At 41.2% G+C, this 26,097-nt stretch overlaps 1 protein-coding gene across 1 annotated transcript; it reads right to left on the bottom strand.

The window, feature by feature from the left end:
* LOC149279847 (protein Wnt-11) lies at window positions 1–23,732 on the bottom strand. Its single transcript, XM_089500844.1, has 5 exons — window positions 23,656–23,732; window positions 13,806–14,041; window positions 8,654–8,931; window positions 7,922–8,214; window positions 1–175 (listed from the first exon to the last, which is right to left on the bottom strand). The coding sequence occupies exons 1-5, from the start codon at window positions 23,730–23,732 to the stop codon at window positions 1–3; spliced, it is 1,059 nt and encodes a 352-aa protein (XP_089356970.1).
* Window positions 23,733–26,097: the final 2,365 nt, after the last annotated feature.

Genomic DNA, 26,097 nt, shown 5'->3' with positions numbered 1-26,097 from the left:
TCATTTGCAGACATAGCGCTCGACAGTCCTCTCGCATTTTTTGCAGGTCACGTAGCAGCACCAATGGTATTTGCAGTGACACCTTTCCACTACTTTGTCCGTGTACGGATTGTATCCGCGACCGCAGCACATTAGATCGCAACTGTCGCTGCCGTTGGATGTTTTATTGCATTGTCTGGAAGAAAAAAGAGAAAAGAGAACGTTAATCGTTTGAGCTTCAACATGTGGCGTTATTTGTGCACAAAAGAGGGGCTCGGAAGAAAGCTGGCAGGAGATGTATCAACGTATCAAATAAAACAACCACATCAGGACGTATAAAATACATTGTGTGTGGCTTAAATGTCCTTGCGTGCCATCGGAATAAAGAATGCGCATGTCCAGAATACAGCGGGATTTCAGCACCAGATGGAACATGGGGGGGGTACCATAAATGTATTTTTTTTTTTAACTTCCAATGGCACTGATACTAATGTGCTCCTAAAATCTCAAGTAAATTAAGGTTTTTAAATGTAAATATTTAAATACAATCGCAAAATCTCACTCTAAAAAAAAAATCCCCCGAATTATTACACTGAAAAACAAATAAAAAATCCACGAAACTTTTAAAGATAGTTGGTTGTTTTCTTTTTTAAACCGGTTGAAGTTCTTGCCCCATAATGTTTTCAGGCAGCTGCCTTTTAGACATTTGTATGTCCCAGCAAGCTTGGTTATCAGAGAGTCCGACTGGGTGATTAAGACTGAGCAATTCTATTGTTTCCCACAGGCAGTATGATAAGGAGTCGGGGGGGGGTTGTCTAGTAGATTGGGGATCAGATAACAGAGCGAGAAACATACAAACGGCTGATATGGGTATATTATGGGGCAAAAATTACAACTGGTTTTATTTTTATATTTTTTTAACCTGATACTAGAAATAACTCAAAAGTGAACAAAATTAGAGGTTTACTAGATTTATTTCAAAACAGAAGTTGGATCATAGCTTCCTAGAATTGATGAATTTTATTTTCTGATCTAATGACCCGCAGTATGAGACAAGAAGAAGAATTCCTCGCATGAAGCCAACAGTTAATGTTCCATGCTATCTCTTAAAGTCTAAGAGTCCAATTTTTTTTTTACATCTAGATAATGACCCAAAACATGCAATAATAGCAGTAATTTGCAAAAGAAAAATGTAAAATTAGGTCTTCAGTACAAGAACAGCTACGTTAAAAAAAACAAAAAAACAGATCTCGCTAATCCCGAAAAGCGGTCTGGAATTCTTTGGATGGAAAAATATGAGAAAAGACTCCAAACAATTCAGATGATCTGTGGAATATTTTGGAAAGAAATCCTGAATTGAATTCCGCGAGGTTTCATTACAAAATTGTTTAGAAGAATTTGTTATGGTTTATGAAGTGAAGGGGAAAAATAATCACAATTAAAGCAAAGCATATTTTGTTTAATTTTGGTTTTTTGAATAGAGCTTATTTTCCATAAATATGCAGTTTTGCGGCACATAATTTTAGTTCCTTTATGCTCCAGCAAACACGACTTAAATGAACTCTTAAGGGCATGCATATTCATGTCTGTATTATTCTAGCCTGAGATCTTACAAATGAATACTGTATATTCATGGATTTAAGATTTGATATGTTTTCTGGAATGCCAAAAAATGCAAACTTCTTTTATTCCAAAGAGTATGATAACTCATAACAAGCGATTAAAAGTTAATGTAAGGCTACTGGGATAACTGGTCTGATATTTGTTTTAAATTTTTTACAGTCATAATATATAATAATATTTAGGGTTGCCACCTGGACAGTATTTTACCCGTGCAGCCAGTAATCGTTTTTTTTTTTTGAGTGAGTAAGAGTGAGTGAAAAGATGAGTTGGGAGTTACGCTGTAGCACCATCAAAGTCTGGCTTAGTAATGGAAACTATGCTGTACCACCATCAATGCCTGGTTCAGTATATAGTAATGGGAGTTATGCTCTACCACCATCAATGTCTGGTTTGATATGTAATGATAGGAGTCACACTGTACCACCGTCAATGTCTGGCTCAGTATATAGCGTTAGGACTCATACTCTACAACTGTCAGTGCAAGGCTCATTATATAGTCATGAGACTTGCTGTACGTTGTACTGCTGTCTGCCTTGCTATATAATAGGAGTCATGCTGTACTACCGTCTGTGTCTGGACTGCTGTACAATGATAGGGGTTATATTGTACACGGTCTGTGTCTGGCTCACAATATAATAAGAGTTGTGCTGTACCACTGTCAGGCTGTACCTGAACCAAGGAGCCTGAAGGTTTACCCTCACCAATTTACAACTATGGCTGGTATTTTTTTAGGAAAAGGTGGCAAACCTTGCTATCATTATCTCAACTGAAATGGACATTTTGGGAGTAGAACAGACAAAAATGCCAAAATTCTTTCAAGTAGTATAATAAAGGAAGGAAAAAAATATCTTTCTCCTTGAGTATAACCCCCAGCGCTGTATACGGTAATGACCCCCAGCGCTGTATACAGCAATATAACCCCCCAGCGCTGTATACAGTAATATAACCCCCCAGCGCTGTATACAGTAATAACCCCCCCAGAGCTGTATACAGCAATATAACCCCCCAGCGCTGTATACAGTAATATAACCCCCAGCGCTGTATACAGTAATAACCCCCCAGCGCTGTATACAGTAATATAACCCCCCAGCGCTGTATACAGTAATATAACACCCCAGCGCTGTATACAGTAATATAACTCCCAGCGCTGTATACAGTAATATAACCTCCAGTGCTGTATACAGTAATATAACCCCCCAGCGCTGTATACAGTAATATAACCCCCCAGCGCTGTATACAGTAATAACCCCCCCAGAGCTGTATACAGCAATATAACCCCCCAGCGCTGTATACAGTAATAACCCCCCAGCGCTGTATACAGTAATATAACCCCCCAGCGCTGTATACAGTAATATAACCCCCCAGCGCTGTATACAGTAATATAACTCCCAGCGCTGTATACAGTAATATAACCTCCAGTGCTGTATACAGTAATATAACCCCCAGCGCTGTATACAGTAATATAACCCCCAGCGCTGTATACAGTAATATAACCCCCCAGCGCTGTATCCAGTAATAACCCCCCAGAGCTGTATACAGCAATATAACCCCCCCCCAGCGCTGTATACAGTAATATAACCCCCAGCGCTGTATACAGTAATATAACCCCAGCGCTGTATGCAGTAATATAACCCCCCAGCGCTGTATACAGTATTATAAACCCCAGCAATGGGGGGTCTGACATCAGCAGCCTGTGCACTCAGAGGGAACCAAGAAGCGAAGATACCCGTCACAATTTTCACACGGGCTAAACTAACACTAGCCAGCTAAGCACACAACATTATGTACCCTACGAGCTACGCAGCCATACTAACAAAACAAAATGGTGAGTGCCCCCCCCCCCATAAGGAACGGGAACAACAGCAGAGAATGAGCTAAAAAATTACAAGATTCTATTTGGTTTTACTGGTTTTTAGGATTTAAATGTCTGTATTTTTGTTACCCAGCATGATTTGCCAATCTCATGCCATAAAGGTAACCGGTCCAAAACATGCTCTATATTTTCCATTCCGGTAGAGGACTGAAAACCAGATACAGCTCTGGAAAAAAACAGAAAAAAAGAAATGTCTCCCTTTTTTTATTACTTTTTTTTTTTTAAATAAATATAACCGAGGCAGCTGTTTTGAAAGCTAGAAGTTTTGACAAGCACTTCACGTATATTTTATGATAATGTTAATCATATCGTGTAATATCGCGCACATGTCTCCCGTGTAATATGTTGGGGTCGTAAAAAAAAAATAAAGGCTTGTCAAATCAAAGGCTCTCTGTAAGATGAAACGCAGACCTATATACATATATATATATATAACAGATTTACAATTCACTTATATAAGTGGGCAGGGTGGGAGATAAGTGCTTCAATCTCTCAAGCCGTGTTCACAACCGCGATAACAAGATGTTGGCTGCGGACGTCCGAGTCGTACAAGAAAAGCGAGGACATCCATCTTGATAAACGCCGTCCAAAAGCGCAGATGATATTTGAGAAACCGAGAGAGACGGCAAACCCGGCTTTACTCTCACGTCAAGTATTTACAGCTCCTTCCTGCCGCGGGAGGAAAACAGAGACAGGTTGACGTGTCTTTCGCCTGCGCGATGTCTGGAGAGTCCATTCCAGAGTTGGCAATCATCGAGCCCGAGCGGTTAGCGGACCGGGGGGTTAACGTATCCAAAAGACGAGATCATTAATCACGCCGACCGAGCTCAGATCGGTGCATCCATAATGGCCGCTTCGCCTATACACGTGCTAGAAGTTTACTTTGTTTAATAGTTTAATTAATTATAAGCCTTTGATTTTTTGGGGGGGAAAAAAACTAATTCTACTTTTTTTTTTTAATTAAATAAATTATATAATTTGGGGAGCCGGAGGTAGAAACCGATAGTGGGGAGAGCTGTGCTCATAGGTTGCATAGCCCTCTGGCACCATTGCTCTGCACAGCTAACTGGGGGGTAGTAGGGACCGATGATCCATTTGGGGTCTTGTTAAAAAAAATCACTCTTTTCACTTTGATCCCCACTGTAACCCCAGAAGTCTGGGCATTTATCACTATTAAAACTTATTTGGAGCTTGCGACAAATTCTAAACTGTCTTATTTCACCCTAAATTCCCACGTACCGGCGGAGAAACGTCCTTGACGGTGCAAATACCTTAGGACGTACAATTACATCATCTGGGTCATCTAGCACACGATCTAGATCCCAATAATTGTACATCCTAAGCTTAAAGTACTTCTCGTAGACAAGAAAGTTCTAAATCTTTGAAATAACATTAAATTCTCAAATTTCAACATTCTTCAGCTGCGCTTATGAACTAAAGTTTGCTTTCCGGACTAAAATCTCTACCCATTTCAACCCCTCTCCTTACAGGAAGAACAGGAATGTTACAGTCCATACATTCAAAGGGTCTGACAAACCTAGAACCGGCAAAGAGCAATACAAAGGGCAATTAATTCCGACTCCCAAAGGCCGTGTCCCTATCAAGAGTGTACCTTTTAATCACCAAAGACACCAAAACAGTTTGGATCTATCAACGTTTTTTTGAGCTTCAGATTGCCGTACACTAGAACATTATAAATCAAAAGTGCCGTCAGATCTAGAAAACGCGCTTTTCCCAAACTGAATAAGTAAAAATATTTAACGACGTTACAATGTATCTCCCAGATTCCGTTCTAATGAAACAAGACACGTCACCAACGTTCCTCGAGAGCAACGTCCAAATCCACAGCCATTATTTTACTTTTTAGCAAACCTGATAATGTGTTTTGCAGGCGAGGGGGAGCTCTAGAACCTCATTAAAGGTAAGTTATGGGGTGTTTTCCTTCAAAGGTGCCCAAACATTAGCGTATAAACCATCTCCTACAGCAGTAAGATGTACTTTAAGTGTTGACCAGCATAAATCCAGAAGGGTCTTTCAACGTACAAATCCTTTGGGTTCTGCTCAAGATCGGTTTTCAGAAGAAAATACAATTCCAGAAAAAGTTAAATATCTTGATAAATTTGGCTCACTACGGCCAGAAACAAAGTTGCAGTTTTAATTGTCCAATTTTGAAATCATAGACACAAAATCTAGAAAACGTTATTTTAGAAAACAATATTAAATTGTTGGTGTTTTTTTCTTTTAGAAGCAATTTAAATTAAATGAGCTTGTGAAAATAAAAATCTATTTATAACATTTATAACACTTAATAAAGTGCAATGTCGGGAATAGGAAATTATTTAGCTCAAATTTAAAAAAAAAATACAGAATAAAAAGAAAAAATAATAATTTCCAACTGCAAAATATTTTTTAAAATTAGCAAAACTTTTTTTGTAAAAAAAATAGTTTGTCTAATTAGCCTGAAACACTTATAAGAAATTCCAAGGAATTTTTTGAGTTGGGAATGTGGAAAAACCCATCTGAATAATAACACAGAGTGGATGTTCCAGGCCAGGGCACGTGCACTCAAATATGGTGCATAGAAATAAGATGGATCAATTTTGACGATTACCCGATCATTTATGGGATTTATTTACTAAACTGAGACGTTCTCTTATTTCATTAGGCATTATAGAGTTCTGATCCCAGGTAGTGTCTTCTGCAGAAAGGGCTGTGTCGGCCCCATATAACGTAAACTACAGATTTGTGAGATGACTTTAGTGATCTCTCTTCATATTAACTACATATCACTCATTGTTATGTTGCTGATTACTTCTGATTGGTTCAGGGTTGGGGGAGGGGAGGCAAAGGGAGAGACCCTCAGGTAAGGATAATGCTGGCTTTGCTACAGGCTGCTGCCAATATCAACATCATAATAACATCGTCATTTAGGTTAAAAAGAGACACAAGTCCATCAAGTTCAACCTTTCTGTTGATCCAGAACAGTTTCCCCCACGGGGAAATTTTCTCTAAAACTATGTTAAAACATTAAAAGTTGTGTAAGCAAAAATTCTACTTTAAGAAGAACCCTGGTATGTTCACAAAAAAAAACAATAATTATCCAATATCGTGCTGTACTTTGTGTTTTTGTATTAACGTGTTAACAACTCTATTCTAGACTTTGAAATTAATTCTAGAATTTATATTAACATGTTAACTATTCTATTCTAGACTTTGAAATTAATGAATTCTAGAATTTATATTAACATGTTAACTATTCTATTCTAGACTTTAAAATTAATTAATTCTAGAATGTATTAACATGTTAACAACTCTATTCTAGGCTTTATTATTATTATTATTATTATTATCCTTTATTTATATAGCTTTGAAATTAATTAATTCTAGAATGTATTAACATGTTAAAAACTCTATTCTAGGCTTTGAAATTAATTAATTCTAGAATGTATTAACATGTTTACAACTCTATTCTAGGCTTTATTATTATTATTATCCTTTATTTATATAGCTTTGAAATTAATTCTAGAATGTATTACCATGTTAACAACTCTATTCTAGACTTTGAAATTAATTCTAGACTTTGTATTAACATGTTAACAACTCTACTTCTGAAATCTATTTTACACTAACCCTGTTAATGTAAGCATGAATCATACGAGTTCTAGAATGTTATTGCTTTCTCAGGCCGATGAAAATGTTCATTAGCATAATGTATAGCCACAAATCACTGGATCTGATTACGTTAGACACTGTTTACACATTTCAGAACGCAGAGAAATATACATGTCTTTAACTCACAAAATAAAGAGAACCTCTCTATAGCAACGTAAATCGATCTGTCAACCGTATCCCAAGAAAAGAAAAAAACAAACACATTTTTCTAGAACAGATCCACAAAAACCATAACAAAGACGACAACAAAGGGTATTCGGAAGTTCTAAAATACGTCGGCTGTATAACAAAACAAAACAAAACAAAAAAATGTCCAGTTTTTCTTAAAAACAAGAAAAAAAAACCCTGCCAGTGTACAAAAAAATCTTGGAAATCTAAAAGGAACCCAAGATGGGAAAACACAACCAAGAATCGCATTGCAAGCGATGAGTCCAACATTTTTAACATATATTTATGTTGATCTATACAATCACTAGCCGTTTGGTTAGCATAATGCATAGATTGTTTAATGTGTCCTCAGGCTACACTATTACATTTCCTTTAGAAGCCTATTAAGACTGTTTAAAAATCTAAAATGTTTGTGTTTTTGATAAAATAATCTTTTGATGGATACATTTGATCTATGCGGACAGCATAATTCATCGATCAAATAGCCAATTGAAGTGTTCCTATGCCCTAATGATTTTTTTTTTTTCTTTGAAAGTCATGGAGTTATTGTGAATAAATCATAGGACATTGTGACAGCGATAAGGACCATCTGAATGTTTTTCTCACCTGTCATGCGTTCCTGGCGACCCCAGCTTTTCGTTCTTCAAGCAAAAATCGGGTGAGCTCTGAAGGTATACAAGTTCTGTTTCCTGCACTGGACGTATGTCGATATCCTTTGGAACCAGCTGCTTTCGTGTGCCCATTGGCCGGTGGACAACCTTCGTCGCGGACAGATACTTTGTTTTGAGGTCCATAGCGATTTCCCGGAGTTCCTGGAGTCCTCTCCAGCAGGTCTTGATAGAACATGATCCAGAAACGCCATGGCACTTACACTTCATCTCTAGGGAGGCTTTCAACACCTATATAAAAGGAGGAGACATGTTCATATCCACTTATTGAAGCAATTATAACAAGTCTGTTGTGTAGAGCAGAACTTTTCAGTGTTGCCCATGGTCATGCCCAATGGATCCACAAGTGGCTCTTGATGTGTGCTCTTTAGTGGTTGTACCAGTAGATTAAGAAACCATGGACAGTTAGAGGGTATGAGAGAAAACACTACGGAAATCTGATCTTAAACCAATAAAAGCTTCATGTTATATAAATAACAGATCCAAAAATTAATTGTATAAAAAAGTGGCCGCCTACAAATGTTGAGGCTGTCAAGACCCAAGACTTAAACATGACAAGATGTGACAAAAATGATGAAAAATATTAAACATGGTTATATCGAGAAGAAGACAATTTTTTTGTTCAAAGACATGATTCGAAGACTTCGTTTAGATGGCGCAAGGAGTTTACCTGTCTTCCGACTTCACTGTTGTGAAGATGCATGAGCTTATTGGCCTGCGATCCTGACTTTTTCATCTTCATCGGCGCATCGGAGAACTTGGATCCCATCAGAAGACCGTAGTTAAGGTTATCTGCACAGCCTCCCCACCGATAACCAGGGCCAGGTGACTCTCCAGGGATGGGTCCGCAGGAACATCCTGGGATGTCCCCCGTGGTGCAGGCCCTCGCGATAGTGTGGCTGATGGTGGCAGCGGACATGGCATAGACAAACGCAGACTCTCTCGTACCTAGAACCCACACAGAAATACCCCAACTGTTAATATGGTCTGTTGGTCCTAGAGTTAAAGAGGAACTTTCTCAGTCCCAACTCTTACAGTAATTAAACTTATAGGAAGCTACCTATAACGTTGGTCAATCAGTGCCATTTGGGGGGGGCATTGAGTTTAAAAGGTCAACTCGTGAATCAGTGGCAACCTGTGGCAGAGTCAGCATTATCTAATTAATTGAATGTCCTGAAGTTCTCTTCCTTCTCCTCCCCAGACTTAATGAACCAAGGCACATGTTTAATTACATTGTACATGCATCAACTAATTCTGAGTTTCTATTGATTGGAACACCGACCAATCAACACAAATTTCCAAAGATACATTTCTTAGTTCATGTAACCAAGGAAGGAGTTGGTTTTTTGTTGTTTTTTTTAGCAAAAATAGGTTTCTGTCCTAAAGTCATCTTCTGACAAAGTGAGGAGCAACAAAATTTAATGGGGAGGAAAAATCATGCCGATCACAAGAACAGGAAGTTAATGGCTGTAGGGTACAGGCATGAAAAAAAAATAAAAAAAAATAAAAACATTAAAATAAAAAATAAAAATGTATAATACAAATTTAAAATAAAAATTTAAAATACATTTTTTCAAAATAAAAAATAGAAACGAAAAATAAATTGTAGTCCCCACCAGTGCCGTATACAGGAAATGATACCAGCAATACCAGGTATGTTACTTTAGTGCTGAAATTATAAATATTATAAAAAAGCACAAAAAGGAGGTGCTGATATTTTTGTGTTCCCTCCACAGGAAATGTTACTATTTCCTTGTGATGTTTAACTCCTGTTAACCACATAATGAGGAGGAATAACAGAAAACGTTATGTTCGGGCCTCGTTTTCTTCATTTTTTTATTTAATGCTAATGAATGGCCGCTTCCTCAGAAAGCTCATTCATTACTAATTTCCTTTAAACCCCGGCTTTTATGTCCCCGTTTCTCACATTTCCAGCAGTTAAGAGCACAGAGAGGCATTCAGAGGTTTTTTTTTTTCCGGCGAATGCCGTCTCCATTTCTTACGGAATGTCGGTGATCTCTTTGTTTTTACATCTTTTCTCGCTTTCGTTTTAAAATTTGTTCCATTTGTATTATTTATCGATTAGACCATCACATGGAGTAGATCAGCCGGAATCGAAAGTTAAGAAATTCCCATCTTTAAAAAAATAAAAACTTTTAATAAATCTACTGACAGCTTTCCCTTTTCAAATATTTTATAGAAATATAAGATTTTTAGCCAAAACTAGCACAATATTCAGCTTCCTGTTATAAAGTCCTCATTATAAACAGCTGTAACTTATAAGGAGAGATAACTCAATGGGGAGGAATAATCATGCAGGAAATAAAGATGGCTGCTCCCATGGTATACACATAAGGGAGGTTTGCCCAGATTCAGCCTTTCCCCTCGCTTTTTGGGCTAGATTCCACGAATCAACCCATTTGTTCTGACACTACCCATTCACCCCCAAAAATTGCCCATTCACCCCCCAATACCCTGCGATCTAACAGTCTTTTATCGGCATTGCTGGAAACTTTATGGCTCCGGCAACCTGGAGCTCCCCTTGTGGGACGAGGGCAGGAAGTCCTGCTAACGTCAGTGGGCGGTCCCTCCGACGTTGCTGGGCGGTCCCGTTGATGTGACGGGCTGTTTAAGGGGGAAATGGGAGGAAAGTGGGACGTGTCACCGCTCCGCTCCGGCGACCCTGTGTCGTCCCGGAGACCCAGAGAAGTGTCGCTTCCCCCCCCGGAGTCTCCGGGCAAAACCCGGAGAGTTCCCAGCTGTGGTTATCGGTGGATCAGGCACAGAAAAAGACTTCATGAATGTTAAAGCCGTATGCCCACCCCATGCATGTTTAATACCCTCGCTGTATTAACCCCTGCTGCTTCTGGAAGACATTAGTAAGAACGTAGCTGCTCTCCCACCCTCCGTCTTTGGGACTCGCGACATTCGCTGAGGTCCCACCGAGCTGTTTACATGGACGCGGCTCATATATCCAGCGTAAGCCGCACAGGAGGCTCCAGTAAAGAATCCGCAGAATTCGGCGACCGTGCGCCGGCTTCTCATCTGAAAAGTTCACCGCCGCATGCTGGGAGGGTCATGTGACTGCCGTCCAACTCCCTCATTCTTGGCTTTCCTTCTGAAGCTCTCTGTGTGCCCACCTGGAACGCCTGTCACTCTTAAAACACACTCGCAAGCTAATGCCATTTGGCACCGACGCACGCGTGTCCTGTGCTGCTTAACCCCTTCCGAGACATAGGGAGGGACAGATCCATCTAGACACAGAGTTTGTAGAAGGGGCTCAAAGAAGCATCTGTCTGGCGTTGTCATGGTTACAGGGCAAACCTTTGTTTCAAAAATCCCAAATATCAAATATTAATGTATATGATATAATTCAAAGACCAACGTTCCAAGAACAATGACCTACGAGGTAGATACAGAAATGGTGGGTTTGGGGGCTTTACCCAGACTTTTTATGTGACTTTGTGCCCTATCGTGGGGTATTTGTGTAACTGAGTGGGGCATTTAGAAGAATAATAATGGTTCTTTTTTACCCCGTCTAATTTATAAAGCCGTTCCCTGCTGTTTCTATACACATTATTGGGGCTTTTAGGGCCGTAGAACCCTGCGATCCCCTCATACCCAGCAAACATTCTGACCTCCTAGAAAAGAGGGGCATCGGGGGAGGAGAGAGGGGCATCAGGGGAGGAGAGAGGGGCATCAGGGGAGGAGAGAGGGGTAACATGGGAGGAGAGAGTAGAGAGCATCAGAGGAGGAAAGAGGGGCATTGGGAGGGGAGAGGGGCAGCAGAGGAGGAAAGAGAGGCACAGGGGAGAGGAGAGGGGCATTAGGGGAGGAAAGATGGGTTATCCGGGCAGGAAAGAGGGGCACATGAGTTTGGAAACCAAAGAGGGACTGGACAAACTAAACAAGGACACTTGGGACTCCCGGACCTGCCCTGTCGGATGATCCCTTGGCACCCAACAGGGGTAAATGTTTACGGCCGACATCAATACAGCCTCCGCTGTTTAATCGTCGATCGCCTGTTTGATGTCACAAAATCCCCATGCACCGGGTCAGGAGTTCACCGCGTGCGCCGCCAGCTATCGGTTTGGAAAACGCTGGTTTAATAAAGCGCGCCAACGATAAATAACCCCGAGCAAACCACATTATTTTCTGTTTCTTATCGAAGGAATGTTATTCTGATAAAAACAACCAGATTAGAAAAAATGCAAAAATTGTAATTTCATTTTTAAAAAAAACCAAAAAAAAACGGGGAGAAGGCGGTACCTGCTATCAGTTATGGGTGAAATCCATGCTGATTAACCCTTATTGCCCCTGATGTATGTGAAATGTATTTCAAATATGTATAGCGCGTAAATGGTTAATTTATAAAATCCTTTTTTTAAACATTTGTGGTATAGCTTATATATATATATATATAAATATATATTGCTCAGTTAAAATCACTTTCAATTTGATCTATACCACTTAACCCCATCAGTGCCATGGGGTAAAAAAAAATTATCGCTGGATTAAAAGTACACTTTTGCTCCCGCGAGAGTTATTGAGATTATTGCATAATTTTGCTTTTCGATGTGACCATTAGGGCAAAACTAGTAAGAAAACAGGAAAATATAAATTTTATGATGTCACAACCTACCTATTTTCTGACATTTTTAGAATATGGATGATCATTTTATATGATTTTATGTTTATACTTCAAAGTAAAAAAAAAGAAAAAAGAAAAAAATACTAAAATAAAAAAAAAAGAGTTTTCATCAAAACAGCGACACTCGGGTGGGTTGTTAACTCTTTAAGTCCTGGGGGTGGTTTATATTACGTCTTTGCATTGCTTCAAAGTACCGTATTACACCGAAAGCACGCCAGCCAGCCGAGCGATGCCTTTGAAGTTGGGACGCGTTAGGATTCTATTCTTAGAATCTGTTGGACTCTCCGCTTCTCGGAAGCCAAATTTCAAGCAGGAATCACCCCCCCCCCCTTGCTGCCTTTAATCAGCCAATTACACGACCGTCACTTTAAATCTTTATGCGTAAAGAAGAATCTTATCGCGTTATAAATGTTCCCATTTCAGAGAAAGTATCACACAGCATCATTCTTTTTTTTCATTTACGATTTTTTCAGACGACATTTAGAAATATCGGCCCTGCATGGAATGGGTTTATGGAATTGGGGGCAATGGTGCCGAGCCGTGACCCATAATTACCTAGGGTGGCAGGTGCAAGGAGGGTAAGGTGGCCTATTTATACCATGAATGTAGAGAATCGGTCCCTCTCCCAGAGTCTCCGGGTGAGGGTTTCCAGTTATGGATATGACAACATATGACATCATATCTGAGCACTCTGAGCACATGTAGTGCAAGTTACAAAGTATTATGGGGGGTTTCCAGCTAGTTACAGACGTCCATTGTGTAAAGCAGATGGTTACGAGGGAGATCTTTTATCTTCACAGCTGGTCCATTGAAAAGCACACCCCGAACACCTCCCACCTTAGCCCCCCATTTCTTAGCACCCCCATTTATGTGGCGACTAAGAAAAACATCAGAGTAAAATTATCATGATTTTAAAAAATCTGATATTTTAATTAATAAAAAAAATAAAAATATTATGGAATTTGCACAAATTCAAATTCCATTTAGTATTCAGACCAACAGCCGGCATGTGGCATATTTTGGCCAATTTTCCCGCACGATACCCCCAAACTCCTATTATTACATCTTCTGGGAGCCGTACAACTGGAGGGTCCTCGGCTGCATTATAGCGTTAGGGGATTTCAAACCGAAATAAGTGGGGGGGGGTTAATATTTAATTGCTGGGTTTTACCTCTCTCTAGATCCTGTTGGAAGTTTGGTGCCAGCTCGATGGTGGAGCAGTTCCATCTCATGTCTGAGAAGGCCTTGACGCACGTTTTCTTCACCTCCTTGGCCGCCTGGACGATGGTCTGCATGAGCTCCAGGTTGGTACGGCACAGCTGCATTTGGGAAGAAACCAACCCTTCCAGCTGCTTGCAATGCTGGGTCTGGTTCAGGGCGAGCGACAGCGGAGTCTTCGACAGAGCTCTGCAGGAGGAAACAGTAACAATTTAACAATTCAGCTCTGAAAATTAAAAGAAAAAAATTTGAAACATAAAAAGACGAGGATGAATTTATGGAATTTTTCAATTAAACCAATCGAGGACATTTACCAATAAAATATGAATTTAAAAATAAAGAGAAAATTAAAAATGTATTTTTAGGGATTTTATTTTTTTCCCTTCCTTCATGTAGAACGTTAGCAGTTCAATCGACGCACTTTGACCCAAACCCTGCATGTCCAGGGTGCACCGAAGTGCAATAATCCAGATTAAAAAAAAAAGAAACTAGAACCCGTTTTATGCGCGTGCCGGTTCTTAACCGGTCCCTTTGGGACCCCAGGATCAACCACTTACTGGAAAAGCCTCCCAGAAGAGGTGGTAGAGGGTAATACAGTGAGGGAATGTAACCATGCATGGGATAGACATACGGCTCCTGAATCTAAGACGAGACCAACGACTGATTAAGGTTTGAGTCTTTACAGCAGGAGAAACGGGCGACTAGACGGGGGCCGGATGGGGCCGATCTGCCGGTAGGTTCTGTGTTTCCCTACAATTGTTTCAGTTTCGTCTTGGAATTTTGCCTTTTCCATTATTGCCTTTAGAACCAGTTAGAAACACAGGAATAAAACAGGAGGAATAATTGGGGTAGGAATTGTGTGCTTATTTTGGGGTAATGTCTACCAAGATTGATGGAGGTGACCGGTGGGGCACACAGACTCATGCCGGTGAGACAAAAACAATCACTTTTTTTTCCACGTCGCGTCTCACCTTTTCATTCACGCGTCAAGGTGGCGCGTATCGGGTAACAGAGAACAAAGACAGGGGCGTCTCATGAATCTTAGTCCATCATCGGGTCAGCGGGAGCTATTAAAGAGACCCACTATCCATAACCTCTCTTTGGGGCGTTGGGTTTCAAAAGTCCGTGTTGTTGTAAAAACCAAAGAGGCAACAAAAAAAAAAAAAATACAAAATAAATTCTTTTTCAAGAACAAAGAGATTGGGACAAAGCCTCCTTTTTTTTATTTTGAAACTGTGAGAACAAAATTGTAGTTATGAATCCAATACCTGTCCTATCAAACAGAAAAGAAGATGTATCAGAAATCATCTGGGAGCGCCAGATAATTTAAATATATATAGAATAAAAAGAAAGGTATGACTACCGAGCGGGGAGGGGGGGGCAAAAACACTCCCAGAACCACTAAATAAATATATATAAAATATAAAATAGTTTATATAGATTAGAATATTCAGTTTTTTATTTATTAAAAATCCTCAATTTATGTATACCATGGGAGCAGCCATGCTCTAATGATCTGCACGATTATTCCTCCCCATTAGATATAATGTAATTCTTATTATTATTATTATTATTTCTGTGTGGATGTAACACAAAGCTTGTAATTCACATCGAAGCCACACAAATACCACCGTATTGGTCCTCGAGATGCTCTAAAGACACCTGGGATACTTTTTAATGCACCCTTCATAGGGTAAGAGGTCACTTGAGCGTCCAAGACCTTCTTCAGACGTCTTCTTCGTTACATCTGAAGAAAGGACACCTGAGGTCTTGAAAGCTTACATGACCCTGCTATTACCCTGTTGACCTTGGCCCGCTGAAAGGTATCGATTGCCAGAGCTGCAATCACACAACAGATCACCGGGGGGAAAAAAGAATCATCACTCCAGCTCCATGAAGATGGTCATACATCACTGGACGTCCTTCCACCAGGACCGCCGCCATTAATGTCCTACGATGACAGACGTCTCCTGCCTTTTCTTGCCAACGAAGGCTGACGCTCAGCGCCCAAAAGCAGACATCAGGTCACAATATCTGAATACCACGACCTGTCCACGCTATTTACTGATACATTGTAACTCAGTGTCTTCTTTTCCTACGCGTTATCCCGTAATCCGTCATCGAGAGACCCCTCCCCCCACACAAGTGTTTTAAGGATCCTCTTGTCGAAAGGTCTCACCCACCTGTGAGGGAAATAAACTGAGTTTATGGAATCATTTACTAAAATGTTCCAATGGTTTACAAGACCTTTTTTGAGTTTTTAACGTTACTTTGCTCCTTAGAAAGGTCTTTTTACTGAACGGAATCCTTCGGTTGGTTGTTATTATATCGCCTTGCTTACTGTAGCTGAATTTTGGGGAGCCCGATGTTGGCTACTGATTTTTCTAACACGATTACAGTTTACCTTCCAAATTATCCCCATTTTTCTATTAGTTCTATTGAGATCTGTAGATAATTTGGCTCATTTGTTTAATTCGACCCAAGCCGCCCCCCCCCCCCAGGATGTGGGCGAAATGTAGAAGATTTTTACATCATATCCCTTCGTCAGTGTGTAGCACCATTATTAGAACCAGACTATACCAGGCTGAGGATTTCATGCAAATTCTCCTCCGTTTCCCATGATCCCTCAGTGCAGACCATATCGGAATCCTCCCGTCAGCCCAATCGGGAAGTTGTAAGCCGCTTCCTGTTCTCTCTCGTCCGCCCGAGCAGGAAGTTGTGAGCCGCTTCCTGTTCTCTCCCTCCCGTCAGCCCGAGCAGGAAGTTGAAAGCCACTTCCTGTTCTCTCCCCACGTTGTTTTAGCGGACAGTGTATGAGTCTCTAGCGCTAGAGATTGTTTCCAGCCACGCAGGTCCCTCCGTAACGCTATTATCACAGATATCTCAGGGCGGCGGGCGATTTATACCCCGTGACGGGGCAGGGAGATGGCTGTTTATGAAAATGAAGCACAATTAGTAAGTGCGGTCTGAGCCTATTTGGCCGGTTGGGACCCTTTTAAGGATTAACCGGCGCACACTAAGGATATCAAGAAGCTTCATTTCTCAGATGTGTCGTCTGTATTCACGTCGCTTGAAGAATAGCCGATTTAGAAGACAAGGACCTATTCACATGCGCAGAGTGAGACCATTATGCTGAGAGTTTAAATATTAACCTTTAATTGTGGTAACCGGCAACTATCAATCTAACAACTCTCAGGTCAGCAAAAGCACAATCCCCGAATCAGATAATAATGACAAAGCCCGAAAGCCCGCGCCCTCGGCGTTTAATAAGAAGGATTTCCATGACGGGAGAGGGGAGCTCAAATACTAACACGGCTTACAATAAACACCGGGGAAGAAAAAAATTCATACCCAGATTAAATATTACCGAGATGGAAGCTAATTAAAAGAGCATGACGACGTCAAAGGGTTATAGATGCCTGGAGCGGACTACCAGTGGAAGCCGTAAAAGGGACTGAAGGAAGAATTAAAAAGTAAAAAGTGAAATTCAAAATTCTGCTGGCCGCCGTTGGTCAGGGGGCAGAAGCCAATGTTTTGCGGATAATGTACCTGTTTGGAAAGGGTTAACAATGAAGGAGTATTCTGTTGATAGATGTTATTCGTCCTAAAAAATAACATTTGGGAAGGAAGTGAGTTATGGGGAGGAAAAAGAATGAGTGTCACAGAGAACTGATCTCCAGAAGCCCCCACACAGGTGTTATTCTGGGAGTTTTACATCTGGCTCATACCTCAAATACCATTTTAATCATTACTGTCATCTGCCCCAAAACGCATTAACCCACCAAATGCCAACGCCCATGCAATGCCTCAGGGGCAGATCATCCCATATCCATAGTAGAAATGCCCCTATGGGCCCCCAATATCTTCGAGGTGAGGCCTCACAGTACAAGAATGGCTGCTCCTACTGGGTGGGAACACAAGCCATGTGCTCATGAAGATATATTGTGTATGTGTGCATGCATTTGTGTATGAGTGTGTATATGTGTGTGTATAGGTGTGTGTGTATGAGTATGCTGGTGTATGTATGTATGTGTGTTATGTGTGTGTATGTGTATGTCTGTGTGTGTATGTGTGTAAGTGTGTGTGTGTATGTGTGTGTACGTGTAAGTGTGTGTATGTGCGTGTAAGTGTGTATGTGTGTGTAAGTGTGTGTGTGTATGTATGTGTGTAAGTGTGTGTATGTATGAGTGCGTGTAAGTGTGTGTATGCGTGTAAGTGTGTGTATGTGTGTGTAAGTGTCTATGTGTGTAAGTGTATGTATGAGTGTGTGTGTATGAGTGTGTGTGTATGCGTGTAAGTGTGTGTGTAAGTGTGTGTGTGTGTGTGTACACACCAAAGGCATCAGGAGTGGCTATGAAAAAGGGTCATCAGTGGAGGACAGAGGGGTATCAGAGATTTGGGGACTGGTATGATAAATGGATAGCGTCTCCGATGGGCAGATTTAATTGACTACTCTTCAAAGTATTAAAGTTGATTTATTTTAATTAATTTTTTTAAGAAAACGACTTCTTTACGAAATATCCAATAATAATTCAGCCGTAAACACGAGGCGTAGGGGGGATCCAGTGTGGATAATCGCATCGTCTTCATTGGGTGCCCTTTAGAGCCGCGTAAAGGCAGCCGCAATCATCTTGATTTGTTTAACAAGTAAATGTATATTAAAAAGTATCTCGGAAGAAAATAAACTCGTTCACGGAAACGTTCCGGTAATTATCTGCATGATCGACGCTCAATTGTGTGTCTGCCGTGTTTTCAAAGCATGACCGTTTATATGTAAGGATCACACACGCTGCCGTGACTAACGCGCATTGTGCGAAAGCGATCGCCCGGATCATCCCATTTAACGTTCATCCCGCGCACAATTCCCTGCGCAGGACGGGGTTCCTTTTGTGTCTGACGAGAAGTCGCCCGAATAACAGAATTTATTTATAGGATATTTAAAAGTCCTGGAAGTAGGAAAGGGCATAAAAAAAATAGCACGTGGCCGACACGTAATGATCCCAAATAATAATAATAATAATAATAATAGTAGCAATAACGATAATAATAATACAATTATTATTAATTGTATTATTATTATTATTATTTATTAGCACGTTATAATACATCCGGTGTTATTAACTGAACATTTTAAATCATTTTTAAGGAAGTTCATGCAATTTTTTCTCCGTCAAGTTAATGGATTTTTTTGTCAATTTTGTCAACATTTGGTAAAAAAAATAATTATACATATATATATTATTATTATATATTAATTATATATTATATATTTAAAAAAATGATGGTATTATTATTTTTTAAAATTTTATTCTAAATTGTTATTACTTAGCCAAAATGTATTATAACTCCAAATGTATTGATTCATTAACTTATTCATAAAAAGAAGCTTTTTTAAAGTTATAAATAAATTAAATATTGATAAAAATCTTTCCATGTGCGGGAAAAATGCATAATTTTATACTTGGTGATAAAGAGTCTAGAAAATGCTTCATTTGGTAAATTTGGTTCTTTTAATACAACAGCAACAAAAAAGAAGAATAAAACAGAAAATGTTTAACCCAAGTGAAGGAGAATTCTAAAGCGCTTCTGGAGAGCCGCATAAATCAGGCTTCAAATAAAAGAAATGAAAAGCCGTAATGAAAAGACGGAGACAATAGACGCTCCCGACAAGGAACCTTTACTGTCTGACGCAACGAATAACATCCAGGGCAGGGTCATCCTCTCTACAAACCCACCAAACTCCTCTCTACAAACCCACCGAGCTCCTCTCTACAAACCCACCAAACTCCTCTCTACAAACCCAACATACTCCTCTCTACAAACCCACCGAGCTCCTCTCTACAAACCCAACATACTCCTCTCTACAAACCCACCAAACTCCTCTCTACAAACCCACCGAGCTCCTCTCTACAAACCCACCAAACTCCTCTCTACAAACCCAACATACTCCTCTCTACAAACCCACCGAGCTCCTCTCTACAAACCCAACATACTCCTCTCTACAAACCCACCAAACTCCTCTCTACAAACCCACCGAGCTCCTCTCTACAAACCCACCGAGCTCCTCTCTACAAACCCAACATACTCCTCTCTACAAACCCACCAAACTCCTCTCTACAAACCCACCAAACTCCTCTCTACAAACCCAACATACTCCTCTCTACAAACCCACCAAACTCCTCTCTACAAACCCACCAAACTCCTCACTACAAACCCAACGAGCTCCTCTCTACAAACCCACCGAGCTCCTCTCTACAAACCCAACATACTCCTCTCTACAAACCCACCAAACTCCTCTCTACAAACCTACCGAGCTCCTCTCTACAAACCCAACATACTCCTCTCTACAAACCCACCAAACTCCTCTCTACAAACCCACCAAACTCCTCACTACAAACCCAACGAGCTCCTCTCTACAAACCCACCGAGCTCCTCTCTACAAACCCAACATACTCCTCTCTACAAACCCACCAAACTCCTCTCTACAAACCCACCAAACTCCTCTCTACAAACCCACCGAACTCCTCTCTACAAACCCACCAAACTCCTCTCTACAAACCCACCAAACGCCTCTCTACAAACCCACCAAACTCCTCTCTACAAACCCACCAAACTCCTCACTACAAACCCACCGAACTCCTCTCTACAAACCCACCCAACTCCTCTCTACAAACCCACCAAACTCCTCTCTACAAACTCACCAAACGCCTCTCTACAAACCCACCGAACTCCTCTCTACAAACCCACCAAACTCCTCTCTACAAACTCACCAAACGCCTCTCTACAAACCCAACATACTCCTCTCTACAAACCCACCAAACATTCTGGAGAGAGGTCAGCGGAGGGCGACTCAAATGGGGAACGGTTTGCGGGATAATAAATGATCAGGAAAGACTAAGAAATCTCAATATGTACGGCTTGGAGAGGAGAAGAGAGAGAGGGGACGGGAGAGAAGGGAGCGAGGGGATGGGAGAGAAGAGAGCGAGGGGATAGGAGAGAAGGGAGCGAGGGGATAGGAGAAAAGGGAGCGGGGGGATAGGAGAGAAGGGAGCGAGGGGACAGGAGAGAAGGGAACGAGGGGATAGGAGAGAAGAGAGCGAATGGGTGGGAGATAAGGGAGCGAGGGGATAGGAGAGAAGGGAGCGAGGGGATAGGAGAGAAGAGAGCGAGGGGATAGGAGAGAAGGGAGCGAGGGGATAGGAGAGAAGAGAGCGAGGAGATAGGAGAGAAGGGAGCGAGGGGATGGGAGAGAAGATGGGAGAGAAGGGAGCGAGGGTATGAGAGAGAAGAGAGCAAGGGGATAGGAGCAGTGGCGTCGCTACAGGGGGGCAAGGGGGGGCAATTTCCCCCCCCTAGGTTATTCCTTGCCCCCCCTGTTGCCCCCCCGCCGAATTTGTAACCACCCAGGACAGTCCCAGTCAGGTGCTAACGATGGCACCATGCCGTCACTAGCACTGCCTTACCTTGATGGAGGTCTGTGGACCTCCATCACCACCTACCCCGGCGATCTGCCCCTCAAACTGAAGGGCATCACCGGGGCCACCCGATCCGCCCGGTGCCGTCTCGCGCAATGACTCCCTTTTTAAAAATGGCCGATACTAATTTTAAATCCTATGATCCCTTTGATCATGGGGTTAAATTTAGCCAACGGTAGAGGGAGGCAATTTTTGAAATCCTGATGAACTGCAAATATTATTAAAATCAGCCATTTAGCCTGTGCGGTACGTGAGTAACCATCTCATCCCTGGAGCGCCTTGCATTTTTACTGCAAAACTTATTTTTGCTGTAAAAGTGATTTTTTTTTCTCCCTTTACCATCATGTCTTTGGGATTGTAAGGGGAAAGAATGGTGTGTGTGCTACTGTGAGTAAATGTATGGAAAGAATGGCGTGTGCTTCTGTGAGTGAATGTATGTAAAGTATGGTATGTGCTTCTGCGAGTGAATGGAGATATGAAAGGCGTGTGAATGGTCAGTAATTAGGGTTGAAGCCTTGACGTGGCATTACTGCTCACGTAGGAGGTTCAATTATGGCACAAAAAGTACACATTTGCAAAAACGACATCCCTTGGCGCATCAAATGAGGGGCTGCATGTGTTTCTAGTACAAACCTGGAGTGCGCAAGACACAAATGAACATGTCGCTATGGTTAGAAAAAACATATTTTCAAGCCAAAGCGACATATTCCATCATTATTTGTGCACTCAGCTTTTGTCCTAGAAATACATGCAGCCCCTCATTTGAAGCTCCAAGGGGTGTAGTTTCTTAAAATGGATGAATTGTCTGAATGAGGTAGAGCATGAGTTAATATGTGGATGATTTGTCTGAATGAGGGAGAGCATGAGTTAATATGTGGATGAATTGTCTGAATGAGGGAGAGCATGAGTTAATATGTGGATGAATTGCCTGAATGAGGGAGAGCATGAGTTAATGTGTTTGTGTGTATCATACATGTATAATTGTGGAAGGGCAAAGATGGCACTAGCAGGATGTTTGAGCCTTGGGGACCAAGATGGCACAGGCAGGGTGTATATGGGACAAAGATGGCAAATCTTATGTGTGTTTTCTGGGTGCCGGCCAGGTTCTATGTGGGCAGTGTGGACGCCAGGGCTGGCTTTGGGGTGCAACCTGTGATCTATCCCTGTAATTTAGGGGGTTTTAAATATACCTTTAATGCCGTGTTTTTATGTGAATTCCAATTGATCTTTACCTGCAAAGCTGGGTTTGTGTGTTCTTCTGTAGATCCATATCTGCTATGCTATGTTTCCATACATTATTTATGTATACCTGCCAATACAGGGTTTGTATGTCTGGTTCTGTTTATTTGATATATACCTTCAGTGCTGAGATCACAAGTGAATTTCAATTGATCTATACATGCAAAGCTGGGTTTGTGTGTTAATGTGTTGATCTATACCTGCTATCGGCAGCAGGGTCTAATATTTATATATATATTTATATATATATATCGGCAGCAGGATCTAATATTTATATACAAATATTTATATATATATATCGTCAGCAGGGACTAATATTTATATATATATTTATATATATATCGGCAGCAGGGACTAATATTAATATATATGGGCAGCAGGGGCTAATATATATATATATATCAGCAGCAGGATCTAATATTTATATATATCAGCAGCAGGATCTAATATTAGGCCCTGAAATCATTTAGTGGAAAAGTTAAGTTATTGTGTTGTTTAAAGGATTTCAAGGATTAGTCGTACTAAATTGTGGCTTCAGGCTTCCCATGTCGAATGATCAAGTATTGTATTGGCCAATAAGAAAAGTATCATTCCATAGCACATTACTTTTGGTAATATATATATATATATATATGTGTGTGTGTGTTTTTTCAGTGGTATGATTTAATGGTGGAAATTATTAATGCCCCCCAGTTTGACTGTGGTATCTTGTGTGCCCCCCCTATATATTGTTTCTAGAGTCACCACTGGATAGGAGAGAAGGGAGCGAGGGGATGAGAGAGAAGAGAGCGAGGGGATAGGAGAGAAGGGAGCGAGGGGATGGGAGTTACATTTAAATACATAAAGGGGTTTAATAAAGGACAGGAGGGAATTTATTTCAAAGCAGGAGAAAAGTTACAACCAGAGACCGGAATCTAACACTAGAGGGTCAGAGACTGGGGGGGTGGTAGATGAGTGGAACAGCCTCCCAGTAGTAAAGTGGTAGAGGGACTTTACATACGTCTTATACAATAATTCAGGCACCAACATGGCGTCCTTATTCTAACATCATGGAATGTAAATAATGTTACAGTTTAGCTAAATACTTACAGCCATTTGATTCCCCGGCAAACTCTCGTATCCAAGACGAAGGCGAAGAAAGCGACAACCAAAAAATGGACCCTCATCCTCAGAGTTGATAATCCCCCGAATTATATCGGCTGCGCTGTTAATTTCCTCGATTTCTTTTGTTCCCTTAAGATTCCTCTTTGGAGAAGTGAACCTGCCAAAAAAAAAAAAAAAAAAAAGGTTTTAAAATAAAAATTTTTACTATTTATATTAACCATTCGATGTCAAAATACACGTGATCAAAAAAAAAAGAAAAAATATTTATAATTCCGATCATCCAATCACGGGATTCTGGCTTTGGAATTTTGTTACATTGTTTCTTTAACAAATTTTTTTTTTGGTAAAGATTTAAAATAAGGACGAGACGCAACGTATGGCTTGAATTATTTTCTGATTGCTTGTTTTTTTTTATTTTTTGCCTTTTAACTTTAACCCCTTGCATATGGTACAATTCAAATTTCTGTTTATTTTCTTTTTTTATATAGGTTTACGTGCCAGGGAAGTGAATTATACAGAAAACGTCCCGGCCTCCTACAGGCTGACATATGGCTGATACAGTAACGTGTAACATGTAACGTATAGCATGATTACCATTAGCGTTATTACCACCTCATTAACTTCCTCACTCCGATACACAAACACAGGAGGCTGCGTGCATTACATGCAGCAAATAGAGAGCGGAGACCCACATCAAAGGGTTTCTTTCGGCTATACTGCGGTATATGATCATTCCAGATGGCTAAGGATTTACTTTACTGAGAGGGTGGTAGATAAGTGGAACAGCCTCCCAGCAGAGGTGGTAGAGGGTAATACAGTGAGGGGTATTAAACAAGCATGGGATAGACATACGGCTCCTGAATCTAAGACGAGACCAACGACTGATTAAGGTTTGAGTCTTTACAGCAGGAAAAACTAGAAAGGCAAAATGGGCCTGATTTGCCCGAAAATTTGTAAAAAAAAATTAAATTAAGAAACATAAACTCCACGGGGTTCTGGGGTTCTCCGTATACCAAGTTCTAGTGAGACTTTGGGTTGATCCACAAACTTTTGGAATGCGGCAAACCGCTAAATGATCGTCATCGTTTTGTTTGGATCACGTGTTTGCGTTATATTTAGGACGTGCGACGCTCTGCAACAGTCAAAGGCACCTGAAACCTGCCAAAAAAACTAAAAACTAATAGAATGTCTCCGGGGATTTCCCCAAATCAAGCCTTTTCCATCCAAAACTGATGGATGAATTTCCTTCCATGCACTGCATGGATCCTCATTGATCCTCGGGGGTGGAGCACAAACCTCCACGCGGGATTGGATGGATGGGAATGTCATTAAAAGCCAGCCACTAAACCATATCTCCCAAGTGTCCCGATACTCGGCCATCAACAACATAGACAATCCCTGGCACCCAAGATCCACAGAACACGGAAGACCCGAACCTCTTGTGTTGCATCGTCTGGTATAACACGAGGGAACGATATTATATACGGCTCATTCTAATGTTCTCTTAAAACCAGAACCGACTGAGAGTTCTGGGAGTTAGAGTGCATTTACATATTAAAATAACCTATGTTATGAGTATCCCGTGGGGCAGCCATTCAGCGCTGTATACAGTAATAACCCCCAGCACTGTATACAGTAATATAACCCCCCAGCGCTGTATACAGTAATATAACCCCCCCAGCGCTGTATACAGTAATATAACCCCCCCAGCGCTGTATACAGTAATATAACCCCCCCAGCGCTGTATACAGTAATATAACCCCCCCAGCACTGTATACAGTAATATAACCCCCAGCGCTGTATACAGTAATATAACCCCCCCAGCACTGTATACAGTAATATAACCCCCCAGCGCTGTATACAGTAATATAAACCCCCAGCGCTGTATACAGTAATATAACCCCCAGCGCTGTATACAGTAATAACCTGCTTTTATATCATTTTATCTGCAGCCCTGGAGCCGCCGTTGCTGTCAGTCATGTGATATTTTGGGTGACTTTTCCGGCTCAAACCCCACACTTTATATTAATAAACGTAATGATAATTTAGAAATGGGGGGGGGGCATAAAGAATCTGCCCATCCAAACCAAGACCAAAAGAACCCAAAAAACCGCGCGGGTCTCACTGCAGACGCGTTACATATTCCACGGAATCATCAGAAACCCCCAATAACCCCGCCGCGCTCCGATAGGTCCCACTGACTGCGTCGGATGTCGGCCGACGGCGTTAAAGGAGCCGACCCATCCCCGGCAGCCGGGTTTTCTTCAGGGATCAGGGAGCAACAAACTAGAACCCCTTCCCGGATTAAAGGATTGCCGTCCGAGCCGAGCCTGCATTCCACAGCCTATACCTCAACGTATACCTGTAATATGTCATGGACTACAACTCCCATCATGCACAGCCAGTCCCAGCTGGAGGGCCAAAAGT

The sequence above is a fragment of the Sceloporus occidentalis genome, unplaced genomic scaffold (genome assembly GCF_023333645.1).
Source record: "Sceloporus occidentalis isolate IW3139 unplaced genomic scaffold, rSceOcc1.0.p SCAF_160, whole genome shotgun sequence".
In the NCBI taxonomy this organism is placed as follows: Eukaryota; Metazoa; Chordata; class Lepidosauria; order Squamata; family Phrynosomatidae; genus Sceloporus; species Sceloporus occidentalis.
This window is presented reverse-complemented; position numbering and strand designations above follow the sequence as displayed.